We start from the raw sequence: 22,552 nt of genomic DNA on the forward strand, positions 1-22,552 counted from the left end.
AACCAGGTTTTCGCCTCTTACAGAGGAAAAATTGTTAAACTACTTTACTCTTTGCCAAGCTATTACAATTCTTAATGTCCCATTTTCATTGAAAACAAAAAAAAATCAGCTTAAAATAAAGAACCAGCGCATAGCTCGCACAGAAATGTTACCAAAAGAGATATTCAAGACATTTCCAGCTACCAAAATTTGTGTGTTCTTCGAATAACGGAACCAGATTCCTCGACAAAGAACACAGACACATTGAGTTCTAGAGGTTAAAAAAACAAAAAAGATTGTTTTATTTGATATTTCTGACGCTCTTTTATAAAAGTGTTTTAAAAAATAAATGTACTTAGCTTCTTGGTAGCTTCATAACGGTGGGCTATTTTTGCGTGAGAAGGGCTATAATTAAAAATATCCAAAAATTATTATTGTTAAAAAGTGCAGTCAATTAAACTGTAGCCCTTTGTTAGTTTTTTTTTGTATCTATTGACTTTTTTCTGATGGTGTTCAATTGGACATCGCAGGACAAAATTTATAACAATTCAGCTTCAATTAGTATTAAACGCAGTTAATTTGAAGCAATTAACCCTAGCCAAATCAATCACCCACCCCCTCGTATGCGTTCCTGGACATAGTTTAGTTTCTTAAGAGCCAGCTGCGGCTCCCTTGGCTACTGTTCTCCCTGCGCACAGAGCAGAATGGCAAAACATACACATAGTGATAGTTGAGAGGACAACTACAAACAGCATAACTCCTGGTAAAAATGTCGCCAACAATTTGCTCATCCTGAAACAAAAACAAATTAAAAAAAATCATGCTGATAAAGTTACCTGGGTTATCTATCTCAGTTAGCTCACTCAGCGCAAAGGAAAAAGTTTAAAAGATTTTTTAAAATTCTGTGGGACTATGAGGCAGATTTTATCAGATTATGTATCGAATTATTGCGTTTTGGTGGACCTATGATTTGACAAACCGCGCTTGTAACTCGCGCTTGTGGGCTCATGTTTTGAATATGCGCGATTTCTTCAGACGTATTGAGGGACTATGATTCAATTATGCAGTGCTATGACTCGACATAGCGCTCCTATGATTCGATATAGTGCGACAACACGTATGGTCGAGATCATGTAATTAACGTCTGACCCAGACAATAATTGTACCTCACCCCAGAAAGTAATTGTCTAATCATATTTCGACAACCTCACCCCAGGAAGTAAGTGGCTCAATGTTTCAGCGCACCCCGTATTGAACTCGAAATCCATTTCATTACTGACCAAGCGTGAACTTAATTCCATAAATTTAATAGTGATTCATAGACTGATTCAAGTCCCTTTTTTGTCTTTTCAGACTTGAGTCAATTCTGAATTCAACTATTAAGGTGGTCAAAGTAAGACGTGTCATTTGTCTGGAAAGAAAATTTGTGTCTAAAAAATTCATTATCTGCAAACATTTTGAATCCATTTCTTCGCCGTTGTTTTGAGTATACTTCTCGTTTGCTGAAAACAGCTCTGCGGAAGATTTGAGAACAAGGTTTGACATATTTTTCATAGCACAGGAAAAAAAACTTTTCTATGGTTTGAGTAACCTGGAGTTAGAGAGCGAACTAGCTACATCATACGAAAATACGTGCATAAACAGCAGCATTGATTACCGAAACAAATAGTTTTTGGGGAAATTAGAAAAAAAAATTTTGAAAAATTAAAACAAAATAGATGCAGAGGTCTTTAGGAGCATGTATGAAAAATATTATTCAAATCGCCTTCTAGCGGTTGAAAAAGCAAAACTTAAAAAAACAATGCTCAATTGCTCGGACACTTTTTGACGCAATCTTAAATCGAATATTTTCCATGGAGGTCTATTTTGTTCCGGCAGATTTTTTTTACAGAAGGAAGATATATCTAGGGGGCTAGTAACTTCACAAGCCTAATAGTCAGAATAGTATAAAAGAGCATGCCAACTTCTTTCTCCGATCCCCAGAAAATGTTTGCCTAATCGGTTAAATTATCCTATATAAAGGAAAGCGGTATCACGTTGTTGAATTTTCTAGCTGCCTCTAACATACAGCAATATAATATAGAATATAATCTTAGAGAAATCAAAAAAAAGATTAGAGGCTCTACAGTTGAGAACTAAACCAGGTTTTCAATCCATTAATTGTTCAATAATGTTTAATGATCAACCAATAAATTAAAAACAAAAGTGATGGCCGAATGAACAGAGCTTTGCTGTTCCCACCACAACCACAAACAGACACGGGCTAAGCCAATTAAAAAAAACACTATAACTCTGCCCAACAGGTATTAAGAGTTATTGCAGACCATATTAGAGTTTATTTGGTTCACTTGTTCATAAACCATGGGGTAACTAAGCTCTCCGAGTCTTCTACGATCAAGCAGCACTGCGCTCGGAGGGGCTCCACTATTCGTCTCGAAAACAAACTCTAGCGTTAAAATAAAGATAACAACTTAAAAAACAATGCTCATTGATCGAGAAATTTAAACGTTAAAGATCTCAAGCATTTATCAGATCCATTCGCTTGTGCCTGCCCACCTAGCTATGGACCAGGTGCCATTAAGTAGTAAACCATTAATTGATATTATATCTAGTGATATTGAGGGTTGAAAATATACGCAGACAGTGGAGGTACAGTGGAAGTAAAATTATATTCATCATGCAAACTAGCCGGAGTTGAGTGTAATTAGAGTTATATAAATTGAAAAACTAAAAATAACTTTTTATTGAAAAATTTAAATAAAGGGTACTTAATATAAAAACATGGAAAAATTTCTAATCGAACAAAGTTTGAACTCCAAAAGCAGCTATTTACAAATCTAGTTTTATCTAACTTTTTATTGGACACTAAATAATAACAAGTCAAGTTATTAATTTTTCTACATCTTTGATACACTCACCCCCTTTTTTGCACACCTCAAAGTTATATGAGTAAAATTTAGTGCCCAGAAAATCAAATAGCAGAAACGGCATACTAAAATATTGCTAGTTTATTGTTTTTAGCGGAATGGTCTTCACACCGTAGTTTTTTAAAGTCAAAACTGATATTGATCTACATTAGAGGATCAAACCTTGACTTATATTATCAAGTGAACTACAAGCTATAAAGAGCACGAACAAACGCTTAACGCAATAGTTTTGTTTGCGACAGAGCCCAAAATTTATCAATTACTGATCACTTTGCGACAACCATTTTCTAAACTGCGACCAGTTATTTTTTCAAGAAATTAGGTTTTTGTTGGAAGAATAACACTCTTGAAAAAAAATCTCATTTTCGAATTAAATCATAACCAATTACCTTTGTTCTCAAACGAAAAAGCAAAGGGTTGGCTAGTTAGTTGGATTGGTTGTAGTCAGCACCAGTTTAGGTCTTAATGCAAACTTTCGATGGGTAGCTGAAAAGAGTACGGTTTATAGAAAAGGGGTAGTCCAAAACTAAATTCATTCAAAAATGCTCAGGTGCTTTTTGAAAGAATCCTCGCCCGAAAGCAATTCCTAAATTATTTGTGAAAAAAATGGTGGATCAATTGAGAATTTGTACAAAACGTTCTCATTGCTCAACTTTGTACTGTTAATAGGACAAAGCTGCTTCTAGACATTTTGATTTAAAAGAATTTAATTACATCGGGCATAATAGATTTGAAATGTTTTACACGAGGAGCAAATTCTTAAATATCTTTTTATACAGTAATTAAAACAAAAGATTTGTTTTTGTTATTCGTTTGATCTGAGGTAACTCAAAAAATAACAAAACAATTGAGTTGAGTTTGAAAAAATTTCAATACAAAAAGATTTTCATCAGAAATGATTCTTTTTGTCTGTTATTTTTGCTTTGCAGAAGTTTTGAAATTACAAAATAACTGTTGTTGAGAATGGAAAATTCTTGGTTCTTTCCCGACATGTTATTTGTTTTGTTTACTAAATTAAGGTTTCATAAATTTACATTTCTCAAAATGCAGAGTCTCTAGCCAAAAAATTTATTTATTGAATTTTGTTACAATGCTCTTAAAACTCCAGTACTGCGCCTTGATCAAAATTTTTCAATATTAATTTTGAGAAACGTCATTCAGTTTAATTGTTAAAGTAAGTTTGCTTTTTGTTGACTCACTGTTACTTACTATAACCTTTCTTTATTTTTACATTAAAAACTTTAAATTTTCTCTAGATTATATTAAAACCACATTTTTGTTTTGCCTTAGCGGTTAATGCTAAATTATTCTCAATTATTTCAAAAGAAGTTATAAGGTTCAATTTAGTAATGAGCGTTATGTACAAAAATAAACATAAGATAATTTAAGTTGATCTTACATTTTGCAGTTGAGGTAAAATAATTTAAAAAATTTAGGTAAACTAATAGTATCTCAATGTGTTACCGCGTAAATGAACAATCTATTTAAAGCGCTATTTAAACAAAGCGAGAAATCTATTCGATCTATCCAGCGAGAAAGGATGACGTAATCTCTTAACCATTGAAGCCTTACAAAAAGATTGAATGCAAACAAAAAACGTTCTATTTGGCATAGAAAGCTCGGAAAAAGTTCGTGTAACATAATTTTCGTTGAGCCTACTAATATAATAAATCGATTGCGCTCTTTTTAGGCTTAATATTTTTATGTTTTAAAAACGTATCGCTGACCAATCTGAGTCGAAAATCGGCTCAGACAAAATACCTGGTAAAAAAGCTCAAGCTAGATTTGCCGGGCCATTGAGTTAGGCCTTTGGCCTTAATGCGTTGTTGAACACAGTCAACTTTATCGTTTTGCTTACTGAATTAACATACGAAAGAGCGTTTTGTCGCCTTTATTTCTGGTGCCACGCCCTTATTTGAACTATCACTTTAGCGCTTTCACTAAAGTGTTTTGATCAATATTGAATATTGGATTTCCACATCATGTGCACACGTAACTGAACATAGATCACCGTTATAATCCCGCAGTTATAACGATTTATTCTGACAACTAGATGGCGGTACAGATTTGCTAGTTCGGGATAACTTCTTTAACAACAAAATTATCCAGCCGTATGATAGCTTCAATACAAAAATTGAGAAAACTGCTACAAGATGTTTTCTCGATTGATGAACCGTTTTAGTTTTGAAACCAGATCAAAAAGAGTTTATGTCAGAAAAATGTTCGGGGTCTAATACACGAAAATCGCTTCCAAACACAGATGATAGGAGGAACCACCACCCCACCGATGTTGTGGTCCAGATAACAGTGTAACAACTAAGAGCACATAACCCCTGGTTACAGAAGAGGACCTGGGGGAGGTCAGATTACAAAACAAACTCTACACTAATTTGGACAATGAGTGGAGCCCTGATCAGATTTTGAAGTAGTCACCAGTATAACACAACTGCTCATAGTGAAGGAACAACGGAAAAACTGTAAGACTCCTCCAAGAAAAGTTTCTCATGTTGAAAAAAAACTTCTGATTGATGCATTAAATTGATTATTTATCCGGCAAATCTAGCACCCCCCAAAAACACCCTAATCGTTATTGTTGAGTTGAATCAAAACACCCTTTAGTACTACCTGGTCACCAACAACCTACCCCTTACATTTTTTTTTTGAAAACCAATAATTTTGACAAATTTTTGTCAAAATCCAGAAATATTCAATTGCTGTGTTTTTTACAGTTCTTGACATAAAAGCAAAAAAAAGTTTGAAAAAATTGACCAAACTTGATAAAATTTTGCAAAAAATTATATAAAGCGTTGATAGATGGCAGATAGAACACTTGTATAAAAAAGGGTAGAATTAAGAGTTTGGTCAAGATTTTCAAATTATGAAAAAAAAAATCAGATAACTGATTTTTTTTGGCAAATAAGCGCTTATTCTTGTTAACTCGTGAAAATCGTGCATTTAACATCAAGGTTCGGAGTTTGAGCAAAGCTCAAATCAATTATGTTGTAAAAACATTATATGGTTTTCATATTAGCTGCAAGTTCACTTCATCACGCCATAAAAACCGCGCCTCAAGTAACACAAAATCGTTACAAATTTAACGTTTACGCTTTACCGGGTTTAAGTTTCAACCCTAACGCTTTGAAAGTCCGAAAAACAGCGCAGTTCCAGTTGAGTCATTTCTTTCATGATAAGAAGCGCCTAGTTATATGGCATGATGTATTGAACAATTCGCTTTCACGTCATCGCAGTAACAACAACAAGCCTTTAACACGTTCGCAGCTTATTTCAGTGGTTGAAAACTATCAGGAGCGCATTGAAGCTATAGTGTATTGCCCCAGAGAGGGCACTCAGCTCAAGCGTAGTACTCTAGTTACCATCCATTTAGTGAAAGACCTTGTGTCTAGACGTAAACAGAAAGATCCTAGTTTACTTAAAGAGTACAGAGCATTACACCAAAGGCCTGCGCTTGAGCTAAAAACACTCACTATAGTGTTAGCCTATAAGAACAAACTCCGGTCCTTAATAACACGCTCCCGACCGAGAAAACTTTCTAAGCGCCGTCGTAAAACGCTTCGCACCCGTCATGGGTTCGAGGAGGCGGAACTCACTCAAGCCTTTGATAACCTGAATGTCACCTAGTCTTGCGTTGTTGTGGGAGTCTACCCACTGACTGGCGGTGTGACTTAGTTTACTCACGAGTTACGGGTTAGTTTGTGGTTGGTTCTCCAAAATAGCGATTTACTAAACATTTTGCTCTCCCAAATTTTGAGTTTTCACTACCGTCCGTTTTCACAGGTTATCTGGTTTCATTTTTCCGTTTCCGTCCTTTTTGTTTCCGTGTCACCTTGTTTCTTTCTATCCCCCGTTTATTCGTTGTATGATGTAGTATGTTGAGTTTTGCTGTAGTAAAATTTCTTTCTGCTAGTATGCTGGTTTGTTGTTTAGTCTCGTTCCTTGCTAGGGTGTGACTTAAGATCATTCTGGAGTTACGGCTGGTTTGTTTCGTGACTTTCACCACACTTGTTTGCTAGCAATTTGTTGTAGCTTTATTAAATTTTGTAGTATGCACTTTTGTTGTCTGGGTAGGGTGGTTTGCTAGGGTGTGACTTACTGGAGTTACGGCTAGTAAATTTCCTGACCTTTTCGACTTTTGATTATACTACTTCGTTGCCGTAAATTGTTTGATGTTCCGATGTTTTGACGCCGTAGATAAAACCCCATAATGTTTTGTGCTAGGTTACCTGACAGTAGCTTTTCTCCGTCTTTCTAGGGTGTGACTTAAGTTTTTTCTGGAGTTACGGCTAGTTTGTTTGGTTGAGTTCGTTGCTGTGGTCTGCTAGCATTGATCTTCCCGCCTCCTCGCTTGTGGTTTACCGTCTCCCTCCAGTGCAATCCCGCCTTCCCGTCCCGTCGCGCGCTACCCGCTCGACGTTCCCTTCTCCTCCGTACAATTTTCCCGTTTCGTCGCGCGCCATCCGCCCGACGCTCCCGTTTGTCCGTCCGGTTCCCCGTTGCGTCGTGCGTTAATCGTTAGGCGTCTCTTCCCGTACGTCCCGTCTCCCGTTCTGCCCTTTTTCGCGCTTCCTGCGCACCGTTCTTTATTTCTTTCGCCGGGTACTATTGTACTCGACGAACATCTTTGCTCTTTGGCGGTTTGCTAGGCAAACCGTCACACTAGGGTTCGGTATAACCCATTTGTGTTGTGCTGTTGCATGTCTATGTACTTTATATTAGTACCAAATTAAACTTGTGGTTCCTGTTGTTTTTCTTAAGATCATGACAACATTGCACGACAAATTTAACAAACTTTATAATGCGAGGGCAAAATTAGAGGTTGAACTTAATAACATCTATGGTGAAATTAACAAGGCTGTTGATAAGCAAGACAGGAAAGTTAAGATCGAACATCTGATTGTTAAGTGCAAGGATGCTTTTACTAGAGTAGTTGATAAGAATGAAGAGCTCTTTAATCTGGCACAAAGGACTGAAGATCCAGATGCTGCCTGTAAGAACCTTGAAAAATGGTTAGAGACTGTAACAAAGAAAACTGATGAGTTCATTGCTGCTGCTCGAGGGTATATCAATTCGGTCCATGACAAAGAGACAGCAGAGCTGTATACCCCTCATCATTCAAGATCAGGTTCACATATGAATTCCTCAAAAAGATCAAGTCACCGTCAAGTAGACTTAGAACTATCAAGACTCAAAAGGGAGAAACTTGAGAAACAACATGAGGCAAAGCTTCGCATTGCTAGACAGCGTCTTGAAATTGAAAAACAAACAAAATTGCGGGAATTGGAAATTGAGCAGCTTGAGGAGGATCATCGCAAGGAAGTAGCTGCAGCAGCCCTTGAGGAAATTGAGTTGATGACAAAATCATCAGAAGACGGATTTGGTACAGGCAAATTGAGTGGGCTCTTTACGGAAAGAAGTTCAGTCAAGAGCAAGAAACTTGTTCAAGATTGGGTTAATTCGTCAACGGCCGGGAACATAGCAGATGTTGCGAACGAACCGAGTTTGCACTTTCTGGTTTCTGGTTCCATCGCGCAATCCAACCAAGCAATTGTCCTTCGACCTTCTTCAACTCAACTTCCAAACTCACACTTCAATCTCAATACACATGGTCAAGTTGAGGCCAACATCAACCTCCCTGTCCATGAGCCGCAAGAACCAACTAGTAGAACCAATGTATCCAATGATGCACTTAATGCAAACAACATCATGCAAGAGCAGCAACAGCCTCAATATACGCCTCCATCACCCCCAGTAAACTTTGGTATGCCAACTCAACTAAACGCCCCAAACACAGCCCGACAACTGTCTCAAGCAACAATGCACTTCGATGGTTTACAATTAGATCATCAATTCCCGCGCAGGTCGATCATGCCGGGACAGTTGAATTTAGTGAGCCCTCCGCGTTCACCAACTTTAAATACACTCGTTAATGCTCCGCTAGCACTTAATCCGCAACAAGCACACATAAATGTACCAGCCCCCCATCCCCCGTTCTAAACCCCGCACCACCGCATTTCCCGTTAATCCCACCAGCATTCCGCTTTCCTCCTTCGCCGCCACAAGCACTCCCATTACACGCCACTAACCCCGTGGCGAATAATGTCAATCTGTTGCCCCATTCTCCGCCTGCACCATTCATTTCCACCGCAAACGTTTTTGTACCTAAATTAATTCATCCACAACCCCACAAAAGAGTTTTCAGCCCCAAAATTTTGTCCCTATAACCCACGCACCTCCTGCTCCTCCAGATCCAAATGTCTGGCGTTTTCCGGCAGCAGTCCCATCTAGTGCAGTACCACTTGTACGGACATCTGCAAACTTATACACCGCACAACCGGCCCCGTTAATCAACCCTCATATCACTACATCGCTCCGCTCCTCTCATGTACAAGCAGCACCAGGCGCTCAAAATTACGTAACATCAGACTTCATGCAAGTGAATCCATTTAGTTCTTCCACAGGTACCGCCCCCACCTTTGTCACTCAGATCATTCCGCCAACGTATGGAGCTACCGTTCCGAACCCGTTGTGTTGGGGTGGCCCGCCGCATCCCACACCTTCGGCTCCTTCTTTGGACTCTGCGGATTTGATAAAACAGTTGGCGGACGCAGTTACAAGTAAGAAGAGCGATCCACTGCCCGAGTGGAAGTTGTCACAGTACAATGGTGATCCCCTGCAGTGGCACGAATGGTTCGGACAATTTAAAAGCGCAATAGACGCACAGTTCTTGACTGATGATGTCAAGTTAACATACTTAAGAACGCTTGTAACTGGAAAAGCTAAAACTGCCATCGCTGAGTTTGCATACTGTGGTTTAATGTATGAGGACGCACTTAAGACACTCGAACGTAAATTTGGCCCACCACAGGCAGTAGTCAGTGCACACTTAGACAAACTCAGCTCTTTTCCTCCACTTAAGATGCACAATAGTGATAACATCATAAACTATTCTGCAACAATTTCAAGTCTTGTTGGGGTCTTTAAATCACTTTCATATGACTCAGACCTTAAGAGCGCCTCACTTCTCAACACGGCTGTGCAAAAATTGCCGCTCAATCTGAAAGAGTCTTGGTCACTCTTCACAGTGAAGTAACATTGGGTTAAGCCAACACTCCTTGACTTCAACTATTGGTTGAAGGAGAAGGCTGAGGCACATGATTTAATGAAACAAACTTCATCAAAGGACTGAAGATAACACCAACACAGTAGTAAAGACCAAAGTTGCCTCGAGAACTTTTGCTGCTAGTACGCAAACTAAGGGCACTCAGAGACCAGCCTTAACATCGGCAACGCCTGCAACCCCTCGCTGCATTGTGTGTAAAGGCAATCGTCGCATCTGGGAGTGTAGGGTATTTAAAGAAAAGTCTCCCACTCAACGACTAAAGGTAGTGGCGGAAGCAAAACTGTGTTTCTCATGTTTGAGAGAAAAGCCTATGTTTAGGCAATGCCCAAATCCCAGGAAATGCAGGAAAGACGGATGTAACAGCTCCCATAATACACTTCTCCATGGAGCTGAGAGGGTTTATCCATCAAAATCCCCTTCAAATAACAACATCAGTAATTCTAATGCCGGCACAAATCAAAGTAAACTTCCTAGTGTCCAATCATCGAGTAAGACCACCACTTTGTCATCTGTGAGTAATGTAAAAGGCCTCCTTCAGGTGACTGAATTACAGTTGAAGAGCTCTTCCGGTAAAGATACCACGGCTTTAGTTTTGTGTGATACCGCTTGCAGTAACTCTTGGGTGTCCAATGATCTTGCAAATAGACTTGGTTTGCACGGTACAGCATTGAAACTAACAGTCAAGGTATAATTACCGAGGAGGTTGTGGACACTAAGTTAGTTGAACTAATTGTAACACCACGCGACAACCAAGCTATCGAACCATTTAAAGTCAGTCCTTACGTAATGGAAAATTTGAATGTAGGCGCCGATGTCATTAACATTAAAGCACTTCAGGAAACATACCCGCACCTAGCAGTTCTAGACGCAGTTACATATTGCTATGGAAACTTCGAGATGATACTTGGACAGGATGTGTATCATGTCATCCGCCCGTTAGAGTACTTCGCTTCCGACGAGAAGTCCTCGCCCTACGCTGTTCGCTGGGCCATAGGTTGGGTTCTAAGCGGCCCTCTAACGTCGTCTCAGGTCTAGTCTCGACATGTTTTAAAGCAAAAATGGAGCAAGATTTTGAACTCGCTAATCAGGTAAAATCTTGGTACGACATGGAGTCGTACGGTGCACTTAAGCAAGTAGACCCACGATCCTCCTCGGATGCACGTGCGCATGAAATTCTTGAAAACACCACCGTGCATAATGGAAAAAGGTACAATGTCGGAATGCTATAGGCTGAAGATAACATCGAACTGCCCAACAATTATTTCTCAGCGCTTGTTCAATTAAAGTCTTTGGAAAAGCGGCTAACGAAAGATCAGACATTAAGGGAAAAGTACTCGAATACCATCAAAGAGTACTTAGACAAAGGCTACGTAGTAAAGGTCAAAGATGCTCATAAGGTGGAAAGTCGCTCGGAACGAGAGTGATACCTACCACACCATTCGGTTGTTAACCCGAACAAGCCGGGCAAGGTTCGTAGGGCACTAAACGGAGCAGCTAAATTCCATGGCGCATCTCTTAATAAGTCATTACTCACCGGACCTGACTTACTGCAAAACCTAATCTATGTACTCCTACGGTTCAGACAACATCCATTCGCCGTATCCGCTGACATCGAGGGAATGTTCCTCCAAGTTGGAGTGTTACCATGTGATCAACCATCATTGCGCTTTTTTTGGCGGGAGGACCCCACATCAAATGTTGTGGTACACCAGTATACACGCCACATCTTTGGGGCAAAAGTTTCGCCCACCTGCGCCAACTACGCACTTCAACGCACGGCAAGTGATAATGCTAAGGAGTACCCAGAAGCTTCAAAAACCGTCCTTGAGAACTTCTACATGGACGATTACTTAGAATCAGTGGAATCCCCCGAGAGGGCCTTCATTAGGTCGAAGGAATCGGTACATCTTCTCCATCTAGGTGGGTTCAAGCTTACTAAGTTTGTAAGCAATGTACCAAGTCTGGCTGACCAATTTGATGGGTCTTCTCCATCCACTGAACCGAAGGTCATCGTTTCATCCAAAGAGGAATCAATGCACGTGCTTGGACTTAAGTGGGATCACAACAACCATACTCTGGTTGTGAGTAGGGGTACTAACAGCACCATCACAAAAAGTTTAACACAGCGCTTGGTTTTAAGTCTAGTGTCGAAAGTCTACGACCCAATTGGTCTTGTCGCACCGTTTACCGTTGGTGCTCGGTTAATCTTGAAAATTATTTGGCGTCTCAATGGACAAAGTTGGGATGACGAGTTACCTAAAGACACAGTTGACTGATTCCTTGCCTGGTGTATTGAACTGCCGCGGTTAGCTGAGATCACTATACCGAGAAGTTACTTTTCAGGACCATTCCAACATCTTGAACTCCACATGTTTGGTGATAGCTCGCAAGACGTATTCAGTGCAGTAGGCGTTCTCAGGGCTCAAGTAACTTGCACCTCCGGGGAGATTATAACAGAGCTGGCGTATGTCTTGGGCAAGGCCCGTGTTGCACCTATGAAGGTAATGACAGTTCCTAAGTTGGAATTACAAGCCGCTCTCCTCGCTGCCCGTTTAAAAAGGGAAATCTGCGGAGCATTAACGGTTACTGTGGACAAAGTCTTTATGTGGACAGATAGTACCATCGTCTTGCAGTGGATAAGCTCAGAAAACAAGCACCCCATCTTCATTGCAAATCGTGTTAGTGAAATCCTGGAGAACACCAGCGTTGACCAATGGATCCACGTCGCCACTTGTGATAATCCGGCAGATGCTGGCACGCGTGGTATGTCCGCTGAAGTTTTGCAATCAAGTAGCTGGGTGAGGGGTCCTGACTTCTTGAGAACTAAGCAATTCCCTTTTCTCCCAAATACTGACGTCGTTGATAACATCAAGCTCGGCGTTGTAACCAAGGAACAAGATAATGACTTCATCTCATCTCTTGCCGCATCTGTAACCAAGCCCCCTAAGGAACAAAGCACTAATCTAATCCCATTTGATAAGATCAGTTCTTATCAAAAACTACTACGTGTCACCGCATACGTGCTCCGTCTCTTACAATCTCATGAAAGTTACCGTACCGTAGACGGCAGCATAACCGACCCCGTTGAGCTTGACGAAGCCGAGCGTCATCTCCAGTACTTGGTTCAGGGAGAGTCCTTTAATATTGAAAGAAAGGATCTTCTTGACAACAAATCCGTTAAGAAGAGCAGCCGCATTGCTCAGTTTACTCCGTTTATTGGGCCGCATGGTCTCATCCGTTCTTCTGGTCGACTTCGACGGCTAGGGGAAATGAACTTTGACACTAAGCATCCTATCGTGCTGGATGCGCGTCATACTTTTGTTAAACTGTTTCTGCGGCATACTCATTTGAAGAACCATCATCAGGGCATCGATTACTTAAGGTCAAAAGTACAGGAACGTTATGCCATCCTAAAACTACGTTCCACACTGCAATCAATCAAATCAAACTGCGTCTTGTGTAGAAAGTTCCAAGCAGCAACCATTCAACCTATCATGGTAGACCTCCCAAAGGAGAGACTCGCATACCAGTCTCCTCCCTTTACCAACACCGGTGTTGATTACTTTGGCCCATTCTACGTCACAGTTCGTCGGACTACCGAGAAGAGGTGGGGATTTCTCTTCACTTGTCTCACTACTCGTGCTGTCCATGTTGAAGTCGTCACGTCCATGAACACTAGTTCGTGTGTAATGGGAGTGGAGCGGTTCGTCTCCCGTCGGGGTTCTCTTGCTATGATTTAGTCGGATAATGGTACGAACTTCATTGAAGCGGAGAAAGAGCTCCGTGAATGTATAGAAAAATGGAATATGCTTAACATTGCCACCGAACTTGCACATAAGGGCATTAAGTAGAGGTTCAATCCACCCAGTGCGCCACACCATGGTGGCATCTGGGAGAGGTTAGTTCTAAGTTTCAAAAGAGTCAAAAGTTTCTCGTCCGACCTAGGCGCAATAACACCTAACCTTTTCTACTCGGTAACCAAGCAACCAGAATGCCGTCTATCGTTGGCGTTGACGAGTTCGATCACCGTAAGCGGTACGCCCGTGCACAGTCCTACGCTAATGCGATTTGGGCACGTTGGCCTAAGGAGTATGTACCTGCGTTGAACCGTAGAGCTAAGTGGCAGACGCCTGCCGAGCATCACCTCAAGGTTGGTGACTTAGTTTGGATTGTTGAGGAAAGCAACCCTAGGGGTTACTATCCAACCGCTCGGATTGAAGCACTCCGTTACGGCCCCTACAGCGTCGCCCGCTCCGTCGTCTGGATCGCTCGTCCGCCCACTCGTTAAGCTTGTACCAATCCTCCCAACATTTTCTTCCGGGCCGGAGGATGTTACCGCGTAAATGAACAATCTATTTAAAGCGCTATTTAAACAAAGCGAGAAATCTATTCAATCTATCCAGCGAGAAAGGATGACGTAATCTCTTAACCATGTAAGCCTTACAAAAAGATTGAGTGCACACAGAATACGTTCTATTTGGCATAGAAAGCTCGGAAAAAGTTCGTGTAACATAATTTTCGTTGAGCCTACCAATATACTAAATCGATTGCGCTCTTTTTAGGCTTAATGTTTTTATGTTTTTAAAACGTAACGCTGACCAATCTGAGTCGAAAATCGGCTCAGACAAAATACCTGCTAAAAAAGATCAAGCTAGATTTGCCGGGCCATTGAGATGGGCCTTTGGCCTTAATGCGTTGTTGAATACAGTCGACTTTATCGTTTTGCTTACTGAATTAACATACGAAAGAGCGTTTTGTCGCCTTTACAATGGTAAATATAGATAATTACAGAAGTATTAAAGTGGGGTCGCGTAAATTAGTTTAGGTCCGTGTTAATGTAGTGGCACCTTAACTTTGGAAATTAAATTAAGGTTAAGTTGAGGAAGAAGTGGCTAACGCTAGGGTAAGTTCAGTTAGAGTGTCAGTGTGACAAATCTAACTTATCCAGTTCGGTTAAAACAAATCACGTAACCCTAGTTGAAGTTTCTTCCATTTCATACAAGGATCATATATGATAGACACTGTCTTAACTTGATTTTTTAGTAACCTTTTAGCGTGAAACCAAAGAAATTAAGTATGATTCTTGTACGATCTCCAAGAAATTATATATGATATTTGCATGGCTAAGAAATCCTACAAAGCTTATTTGACCTAATATGAGTACTAAGAATAATATATGTTCTAATACAAAAGCAAAAAATGTTGCTTGATCAGTGACTCGGGAAAACTACCTGAATTGTTTATTAGATTACGTAATTTAGCGATGAGAAACCTTGCAGAGATTTGGGCAATTAAGTATGCTGATGAAAAAGTCACAATTTTTATTAGAAAAAAAGTACAGAGAAGACTCACTTGAACGAAATGTACCTGTAGTCAATAAAAAAATTTGTGTTTTGTCATTGCCACAATTGCAATTTGGAGCCTATTTCAACTCTTTTATCAACAACAAATTAGGCAGTAATTTGAAATTGAAAAATGTTGTTGATCCATTCTACCCTTTTACTCGTTAATGACCCCCAATCGAGACAATGTTTTGATCGTCCTTTTCGGGATCTTAACCATCAAATTTCTCGTTTAGTTGTTCCAAAAATAATAGCACAGTTCAGGGCCTCGAAAAAAGAAAAAATTTTACTAAGAATTTGCATTTTCACTCAGAAATGCGTTACAAGAATTTAACGAAAATATACTTATACAAAGTTTGGGCAAATTTTTGCCAGGATAAAATTGAAGTTACATAAATCTTGATTTTACCTGAGCATGACTTAACCTTAGCTTCGTCATTCTAATCCAGTATTCGGTATTGACATATAATGAAATCACGAGAGCCGTGTTATAATAATACACTTACGTTAGTTCTTCTGTCAAGTCCTGTAGATACTCCCCAGCTGATTTTCTATCATCAATCTTGTTTTCTCTATTTTGTGGTACGATGTCTGGTTTATTGGAGCTTGTTGATTCCTGAGCTACCACGGAAGTTGTGCTAGAAGTTTTTATTCCTGATGTTGTTGTTGTTGTTGTTGATGACGTAGTTGTAGTTGTTGTTGGGGTTGTTGTGGTTGTTGTTGTTGGTGTTGTTGTAGTTGTGGTAGTGGGCACAGTGGTCGGTTGCTTAAATAAATTCAGCCTTTAGTATAAAATTGACGAAATGAAGGAAAACTTAATAAATTGAGTTTTACAGAAGGGTACCTGACAATATTAATTGTAGTTTATGAAGATAGTTAGAAGCTTTTCAATTATCCAGATATTGTCTCTTAGAAAAACTGAGTCTACAAAACTGAATCTAATTACATAACAATTTCAAGCAAAATACATTTCGTCTATTTGACGAATTTCGTGAAGTCTCACATGCTTAAAAATCGAAAAAAAAATTGATTAAGTTCAACCATAAGTAAGCCGTTCAGATACATGAGTGAATTGATGCTGCTTCACACCTTTTTAGAGGCTAAAATGCTTTTTAAAAAAGTCCTCTAAAAATTTGAATTTGTTATTTCATTTTGGTCGCTTTCACAAGCGAGAGAGCGAATTTTTGTTCAAACACTTCTTCCTCACTCTACTTTTAAGTACTCTTAAATTTTCAAGCCTCCAACTATTCGCTTTTTTTCCCCACTTCATTTTTTTGCCTGTCTGAAATCACTTCTCAAATTTGACTTCCAATATCGTCAAAATATGTGTACAGATCTTAAATAAACATAGCCAGAAGACTCTTCTGGAATTGACTCCAATTAGATATTCATTTAAGCACGATCCAAGTATTTGCTGAACAAAAATAACCTCCTACTTTTTTACATTAATCTCAGAAAATTAAATTAGGGAAAGTAAATTTTCAAGAAGGAAAAAATAGCTGAAAAAAGCCCTCTGTATCTGCGACAAATGAACAATTATTCGCAAAAAAGTGTAATAAAACACATTTCATTCACTAATCGACTATCAACTGATGGAAAAACAAAAAAAAATGCGTTTTATAGGGAGAAAGTCGAAGAAAAGGACAAAAAAAAATACAAGTTTTCAAAAAATCCCTAAAAAAGCGAATGCGGTAGTCCACAACAATTATTCTGGAGAATCCCTTTGGAAAATTTTCAAAGATGTTAGAACTCAAAATTGCATTCGAAATTGCATTCTAAATTTACTAGCGAAGATAAGTGGTACAAACACCTATGACTGAAGATGTAAGAGTTAATGCTAAAGACACCGCTTGGTTTCATTTATTTTACTGAAATTTGAAATTTGTATTACTTTTGAAAATGAAAACTGCCTTGTCTAGTTTTCACTGCGACCTCCTATAGATAAACAAACCTATAGAATGGATCTAGATTGAAGAGTGCACAAGAAATCCTATAGCCAGAAAAGAAAAGTCAGAAGAAATGGGAATAAAACTAAAAAACAGAGGAAAATGGGACCAAAATTTGCTTCAAATTACTTGAAAATATTCAACAAAACAACTCAAAAGTAATATCCATTAAATTAGAAGATTATAAATTTAACTACGACAACTAAATTGAAGCACAGAAATTCCTAAATGCTATAAAAATTTGAAGAACACAAAAAGAACAAAAATTGTTAAAAACGGGTCCAATATGGCAAAACTGTTTTAAAAAAGCACAAAATTGAACCTTGAAGTGTATCATCGGCTTCAAACGGCCAAAAATGCTTCCAAACGCAAAACTACTAGTTTATAGAAATGAGACAAAGACCTTTAACTGAAAAAATTGAGTTTCAAGTGAACAATTTTCTTGAAATTGCCGCATATGATCATATAACTTCACTCTCAGCTGAAACGTTTTTACACTTTCTTTTTTCACTGTCTTTAGAAAGCGTTTATATCCTGTTTCAGAACAACTAGACCGATAAAAGAACAAAAAATAAATCACCATAAGTCCTGGTCAAGTCGTAAAGAGATACCGCCTCAATATAATTTCTTTGAATTGTAAAAAAACTAAGATCAATGCAGTAAAGCTACGCTCAGCTTACAGCTTCGCAGCTTTAAAAATGATCGACAAAATTTATGCATTTTCTGTCCAGGGTTAGTGTATCAATTTTTCACGGAGCGGTACTAGCGTAAAGTGAGGAAATGTGACAATATATTGTCACTGTTGTCATCCAAATATACTCATCAATTTACTCTCCTTTTTGCATCTCAATGGAATTGAAAATTCGGATCTATTCTGTTCCCCCCTCCCAGTGTTTTTACGCCCCCCAGTTACAAATTATATGTTGTTATATAGCACATTACTATGTAAAAAATAGCACGTGCGCCTGAGGGCGTAAAAGATATAAACCCACTAAGCTTGGGGGGAACAGAATAGATCCGAATTTTCTTACATCGTATAGATCAACAGCGATGTCGAGTGTGACACGTTTGAGGCCATCATTTCTCCAGCCATTGTTAGTGTTGCCTATCCACTCTACAGTCACTGACACAATAGATTCATCCTTGTTCACATCAAACTCTTCACACGTAGGGGAACCATTCTCTGAAAGTGTGAACAAGTTAAAAAGTGAACACTTTCGAAGTGTCGGTTAGTTAAAAGGAAGAAGGAACTGCTTCGTCCTCCTCCCCCCCCCCCCCCCCAAGGTGTGGACTAGCCATTACAATTTATACGTACATATCACATAAACAACATAAACACATACAATCATAAAGGTGTAAACATATCAATTATAGATTATTATATTCCAACGGGGCTTGATCATGTTCTATCAATATTATCCAAAGATGATCCAAGGATCGTAAATGATTTCATACGAGTCATATCACTTGGCTTGCTAATAAGCCTCACTGTTTTCTGCTTTTTCAAATGTTTCTTTCCGGCAATTTGCCAAAACAATCAAGTTTCATACTCTTTTTTATTCCATAAAAGGTTCGTACTAGGAAATACGTTATGATTTTTATTACATCATGCACGCCCCTTTTTTTGACTACTAAGAAATAGCAACCCAGGGCTATAAAAACTTGATAAACCCGGGAAAAGAAGTCGCAAACCTGTTTCACTCCTTGAAAACTACTTGAAAACAGTCAGTTTTTCATTGAAATACATACAAGATACTGGTCAATTCCTATCAGGAAATGTAATACAGGGTGTTTTTCATTGTTTTTCTCGGATTGTTCATAAAGTTTGGTTTAAGTGGTTGATATTTTTTTATACAAAAAGCACCCTAAATAGAAGGGATTTTGAGAAGACATCGTCTTACGATCCTCTGAGGTCCTTTTGTGTTTTACGTTTTGTGTAATTTTGGATAAAATCAATGTTAAGAACTCGAAAGTAAATAAATTAATTATATTTTTTACCCAGTGCGTTGCAATCAACTGTTAGCATCCGATCGAAGGCTGAGGCCTTGGGCGTTTCAAAATCCATGGTGAAATCAAAGCTAAGGGCATTAGCCCTGTTTCCATCACACTTGACAAACACGCGGAAAAAGGCAGTTCTTTGCTCTCGAACAATTGAGAAGGAGATCGAGAGAACTTTGCCAGTTTTATATCTCAGCTGGACGTATTGGGGCATTCTCATACCTGTGAAGAAGCAAATTAGCGGTCAGCCCAAGTTCAAATTTCGTATTAGAATTAATTTAAAGATTTAAAAACCAATATCCAGAACATGTTCTGAAAATTGTCATAAAATAAAAAGAAACGGATCTTTTCCTTTTGTGCCTCCCCTCCCCCCCCCCCCCCCCCCTCCTCCTAGTGCGTTATGCGCCCCCCCCCCCCCCCACCCCCCACAGTTACAGAGCACGTGTCATTACATAGTAAATCATTATATAAAAAAATGGCACGTGCTCCCGGGGGTTGCAAATAATGTACGCCGACTAAGTGGGGGGGGGGGGGCACAAACGGAAAAGGCCGAGAAAACCCGGGTTACCTGGGCCAATAGCAATAGCAATACTAAGCATTCTGAGCAAAAAGTACACTTTACCATTTGCAAATTTATCAAGTACATTTGACCAAAAAGAACATTTTATGAATTTCTCATTTGTATACTTGAGAAACAGTTCAGAAATCAAATTTTATCAAGAGTCATCTTATGGACAATTGCGCTTTGGCTTCCTAAACTGCTTTTAATAATAATATGACCTTGCATGCAATTTATAAATTAGGGTTTCTTTGATTTATGTCTAAGTAACACGTGATTGAGAGCATTCGTGGACAACAATGACAAATTCGAATAAATTCACAGGAGCAAATGTACATTAGGCAATGTTTTGCCCTCCATTTTGGTAGAAAAATAGCCATTCCATCCAAAGGTTATGATTATACAACTGCTCTTTTCTGTAACCCTCCCCCAGCCGTATATAACCAATCTGTTTGCACCCAAATTTTTTTTTGGTACATGGAGATAATTTATTTTATTCGAGGTAATTAGTCGGGTTTATATAGATTTCATCAATTTCTACAGGTATTGTATGAATTTGTATTTTTAAGGACCTGAGAGCAAAAGCAACGGTAAAACCTGGCTTGGCTCACGAACTTAGTTATGAATTTACCCTAATTCAGAGAATAATCAGAGTCTGATTCAGAGTCTGATTCAGAGTCTGATTCAGAGTCTGAATCAGAGTCTGAATCAGAATAATTCAGAGTCTGATTTAGAGTCTGAATCAGAAAAAAATCAGAGTCTGATTCAGAGTCTGATTCAGAGTCTGAATCAGAGTCTGAATCAGAGAATTTCAGAGCCAAATGTGACATGAACAGACTCTGAATCAGTACTGAATTGTTTCTGAAAATCTTCCTGATTCAGTACTGAATTACTCTGAAAGTTAGGTACGGGGTTTATTTGTAAATTTTATAGATTTTTGCAGAAAAAAAGTTGGATAAAGACATTCCAATGAAATATAAGCACCAAAATGATTTAAAAAAGCCCATGCATTGTAATTTGTGTTCTTACATTGTATGCCAAAGGTAAGTCAGAATCCACAGTCCATTAATTAATCGTCCAGATTAAATAGTTGAAAAAATCAACACCTTAATTAACCAAATTTTTTCACCCCAATTTGTTTAGTTTTGAAGACAAAGAACCAAAAACGAAGTTAAAAATAAATTGCCAGAAATTTGAACAACTGGTTTGACTTCCAGTTTTGTTTTTCATTACGTTTTGAAAACCACATTTGCTGAAATTTGCCCAGTGACCAAGCAAAAATTGTAGACAAAACATAAATAAATTAAAACAAATTGGCTAAATTCTCCATTTTCACCATTTTACGCACATTTAAAATGCGAAAACTACCAACAGAAATTCTCGCCTATTTTTCTGATCTTGATACATGTGTGCGGAAAACAGCAACCATGGTAAGATTATTTACTCAGTGCGATGTGGTTTTAGTTCCGTAATGTTGATTATCGTATGTTTAAAATGGTAATAGCTACATCAGCTACCATTTCATTCCTTCCTCCCCATCAAGAATACAGAGGCCATTTTTCAATCTCTCTAGGTCACGTTAGATTTGTTGACAACTCGTCACTCTGATAAATAGCGTTGGTGCCCCTATGCTCATTTTTTTTGAATGAAAAGAAAAAAGCCAACATTATTCTGTTCCATGTTCACAAAGGAACACAGCATCATTTTCAAAAACCAATGTAGCTTCGCTCATAGCGGGTGTATGAACTTAATTAGAGGACAACATATCAAGTTTGAGAGCAGTGAACAAAACTGAACAATGCTTATTTTTAAAATCGAAGTTTTTGCCAACAACAAACTTTATTTAAGCTTTTATAAAAATAACAGTGAAATAAGTATTAATGAGCGTAAATTTATTTAATCAGTGACACATGCTTATACTTTTACCAAGTTTTGAGAAAAATTAAATTTAGTTTTTTTTAAATAAAAGTGGTAAACCATGTAACCCAACCGATAAAACGGATAGATGTGTGGTATATCAATCCCGTCAGATCGGTTAGTTTTCAACTGATGGAAATAGAAAACAGAAGTAGCCGACTTACCGTATAAATTTGTTTTCAGAAATTAACCAAAGAAATTGCAGAATATTCATAGATTTTCCAATAATGAAAGTTCTAAGACTGAACTTTTTGCATAAATGGACGGTCTTTGTCTACAGTTTTTTACTGACGCCATTATAAAAAGCTCTAATTTAAAGTTTAGCTCTCCGATCTATAGCATTAGAAACGTAAAAACGCTAAGGAAATTCGTTTCGTTCTGATTCAGTACTGAATTTGACTTAGCGTTAGGGGTACGGAAAGGTATCCAGTATTACCTATGTTAGCCAGTTGATAGGTGTTGCTCCTATCTTGATGAACAGGATAAATGTGATAGGGAATCTGGCAAATGTCGTAGAAGATTTGATCTCGTTCCTTTTTGAAGTCCGCAAAGTTTTTATATTTCCTCACAAAATATGCCGAACGGGCATACATTTCCAATAAGCCTGTGTTGACCTTCTCATCCGTGCTGATGTAAAACGGGAAAATTCCTCCTGTCTAAAGAACCCAATTCAAGTTACAGATGTAAATTCGGAAAAAAAATCTGAGTACGTTTATGTCAACATTCTCCGTTTAGCTACAGCTCCT

General features: G+C 38.6%; 1 protein-coding gene across 1 annotated transcript in view; it reads right to left on the reverse strand.

Annotated features, from left to right (window-relative positions):
- Positions 1-450: 450 nt before the first annotated feature.
- Positions 451-22,552, reverse strand: part of LOC142339576 (uncharacterized) — a 75,409-nt gene continuing 53,307 nt past the window's right edge. The window contains exons 11-15 of the mRNA XM_075389716.1: positions 22,243-22,462; positions 19,331-19,552; positions 18,364-18,515; positions 15,893-16,152; positions 451-771 (exon numbers count right to left, since the gene is read on the reverse strand). Coding sequence (XP_075245831.1) covers positions 630-771; positions 15,893-16,152; positions 18,364-18,515; positions 19,331-19,552; positions 22,243-22,462 — 996 coding nt within the window. The 3' untranslated portion in view covers positions 451-629. The remainder of the gene's footprint in view (positions 772-15,892; positions 16,153-18,363; positions 18,516-19,330; positions 19,553-22,242; positions 22,463-22,552) is intronic.

This window comes from Convolutriloba macropyga, chromosome 5 (assembly GCF_964194025.1).
Source record: "Convolutriloba macropyga chromosome 5, txConMacr16.3, whole genome shotgun sequence".
Classification (NCBI taxonomy): Eukaryota; Metazoa; Xenacoelomorpha; order Acoela; family Convolutidae; genus Convolutriloba; species Convolutriloba macropyga.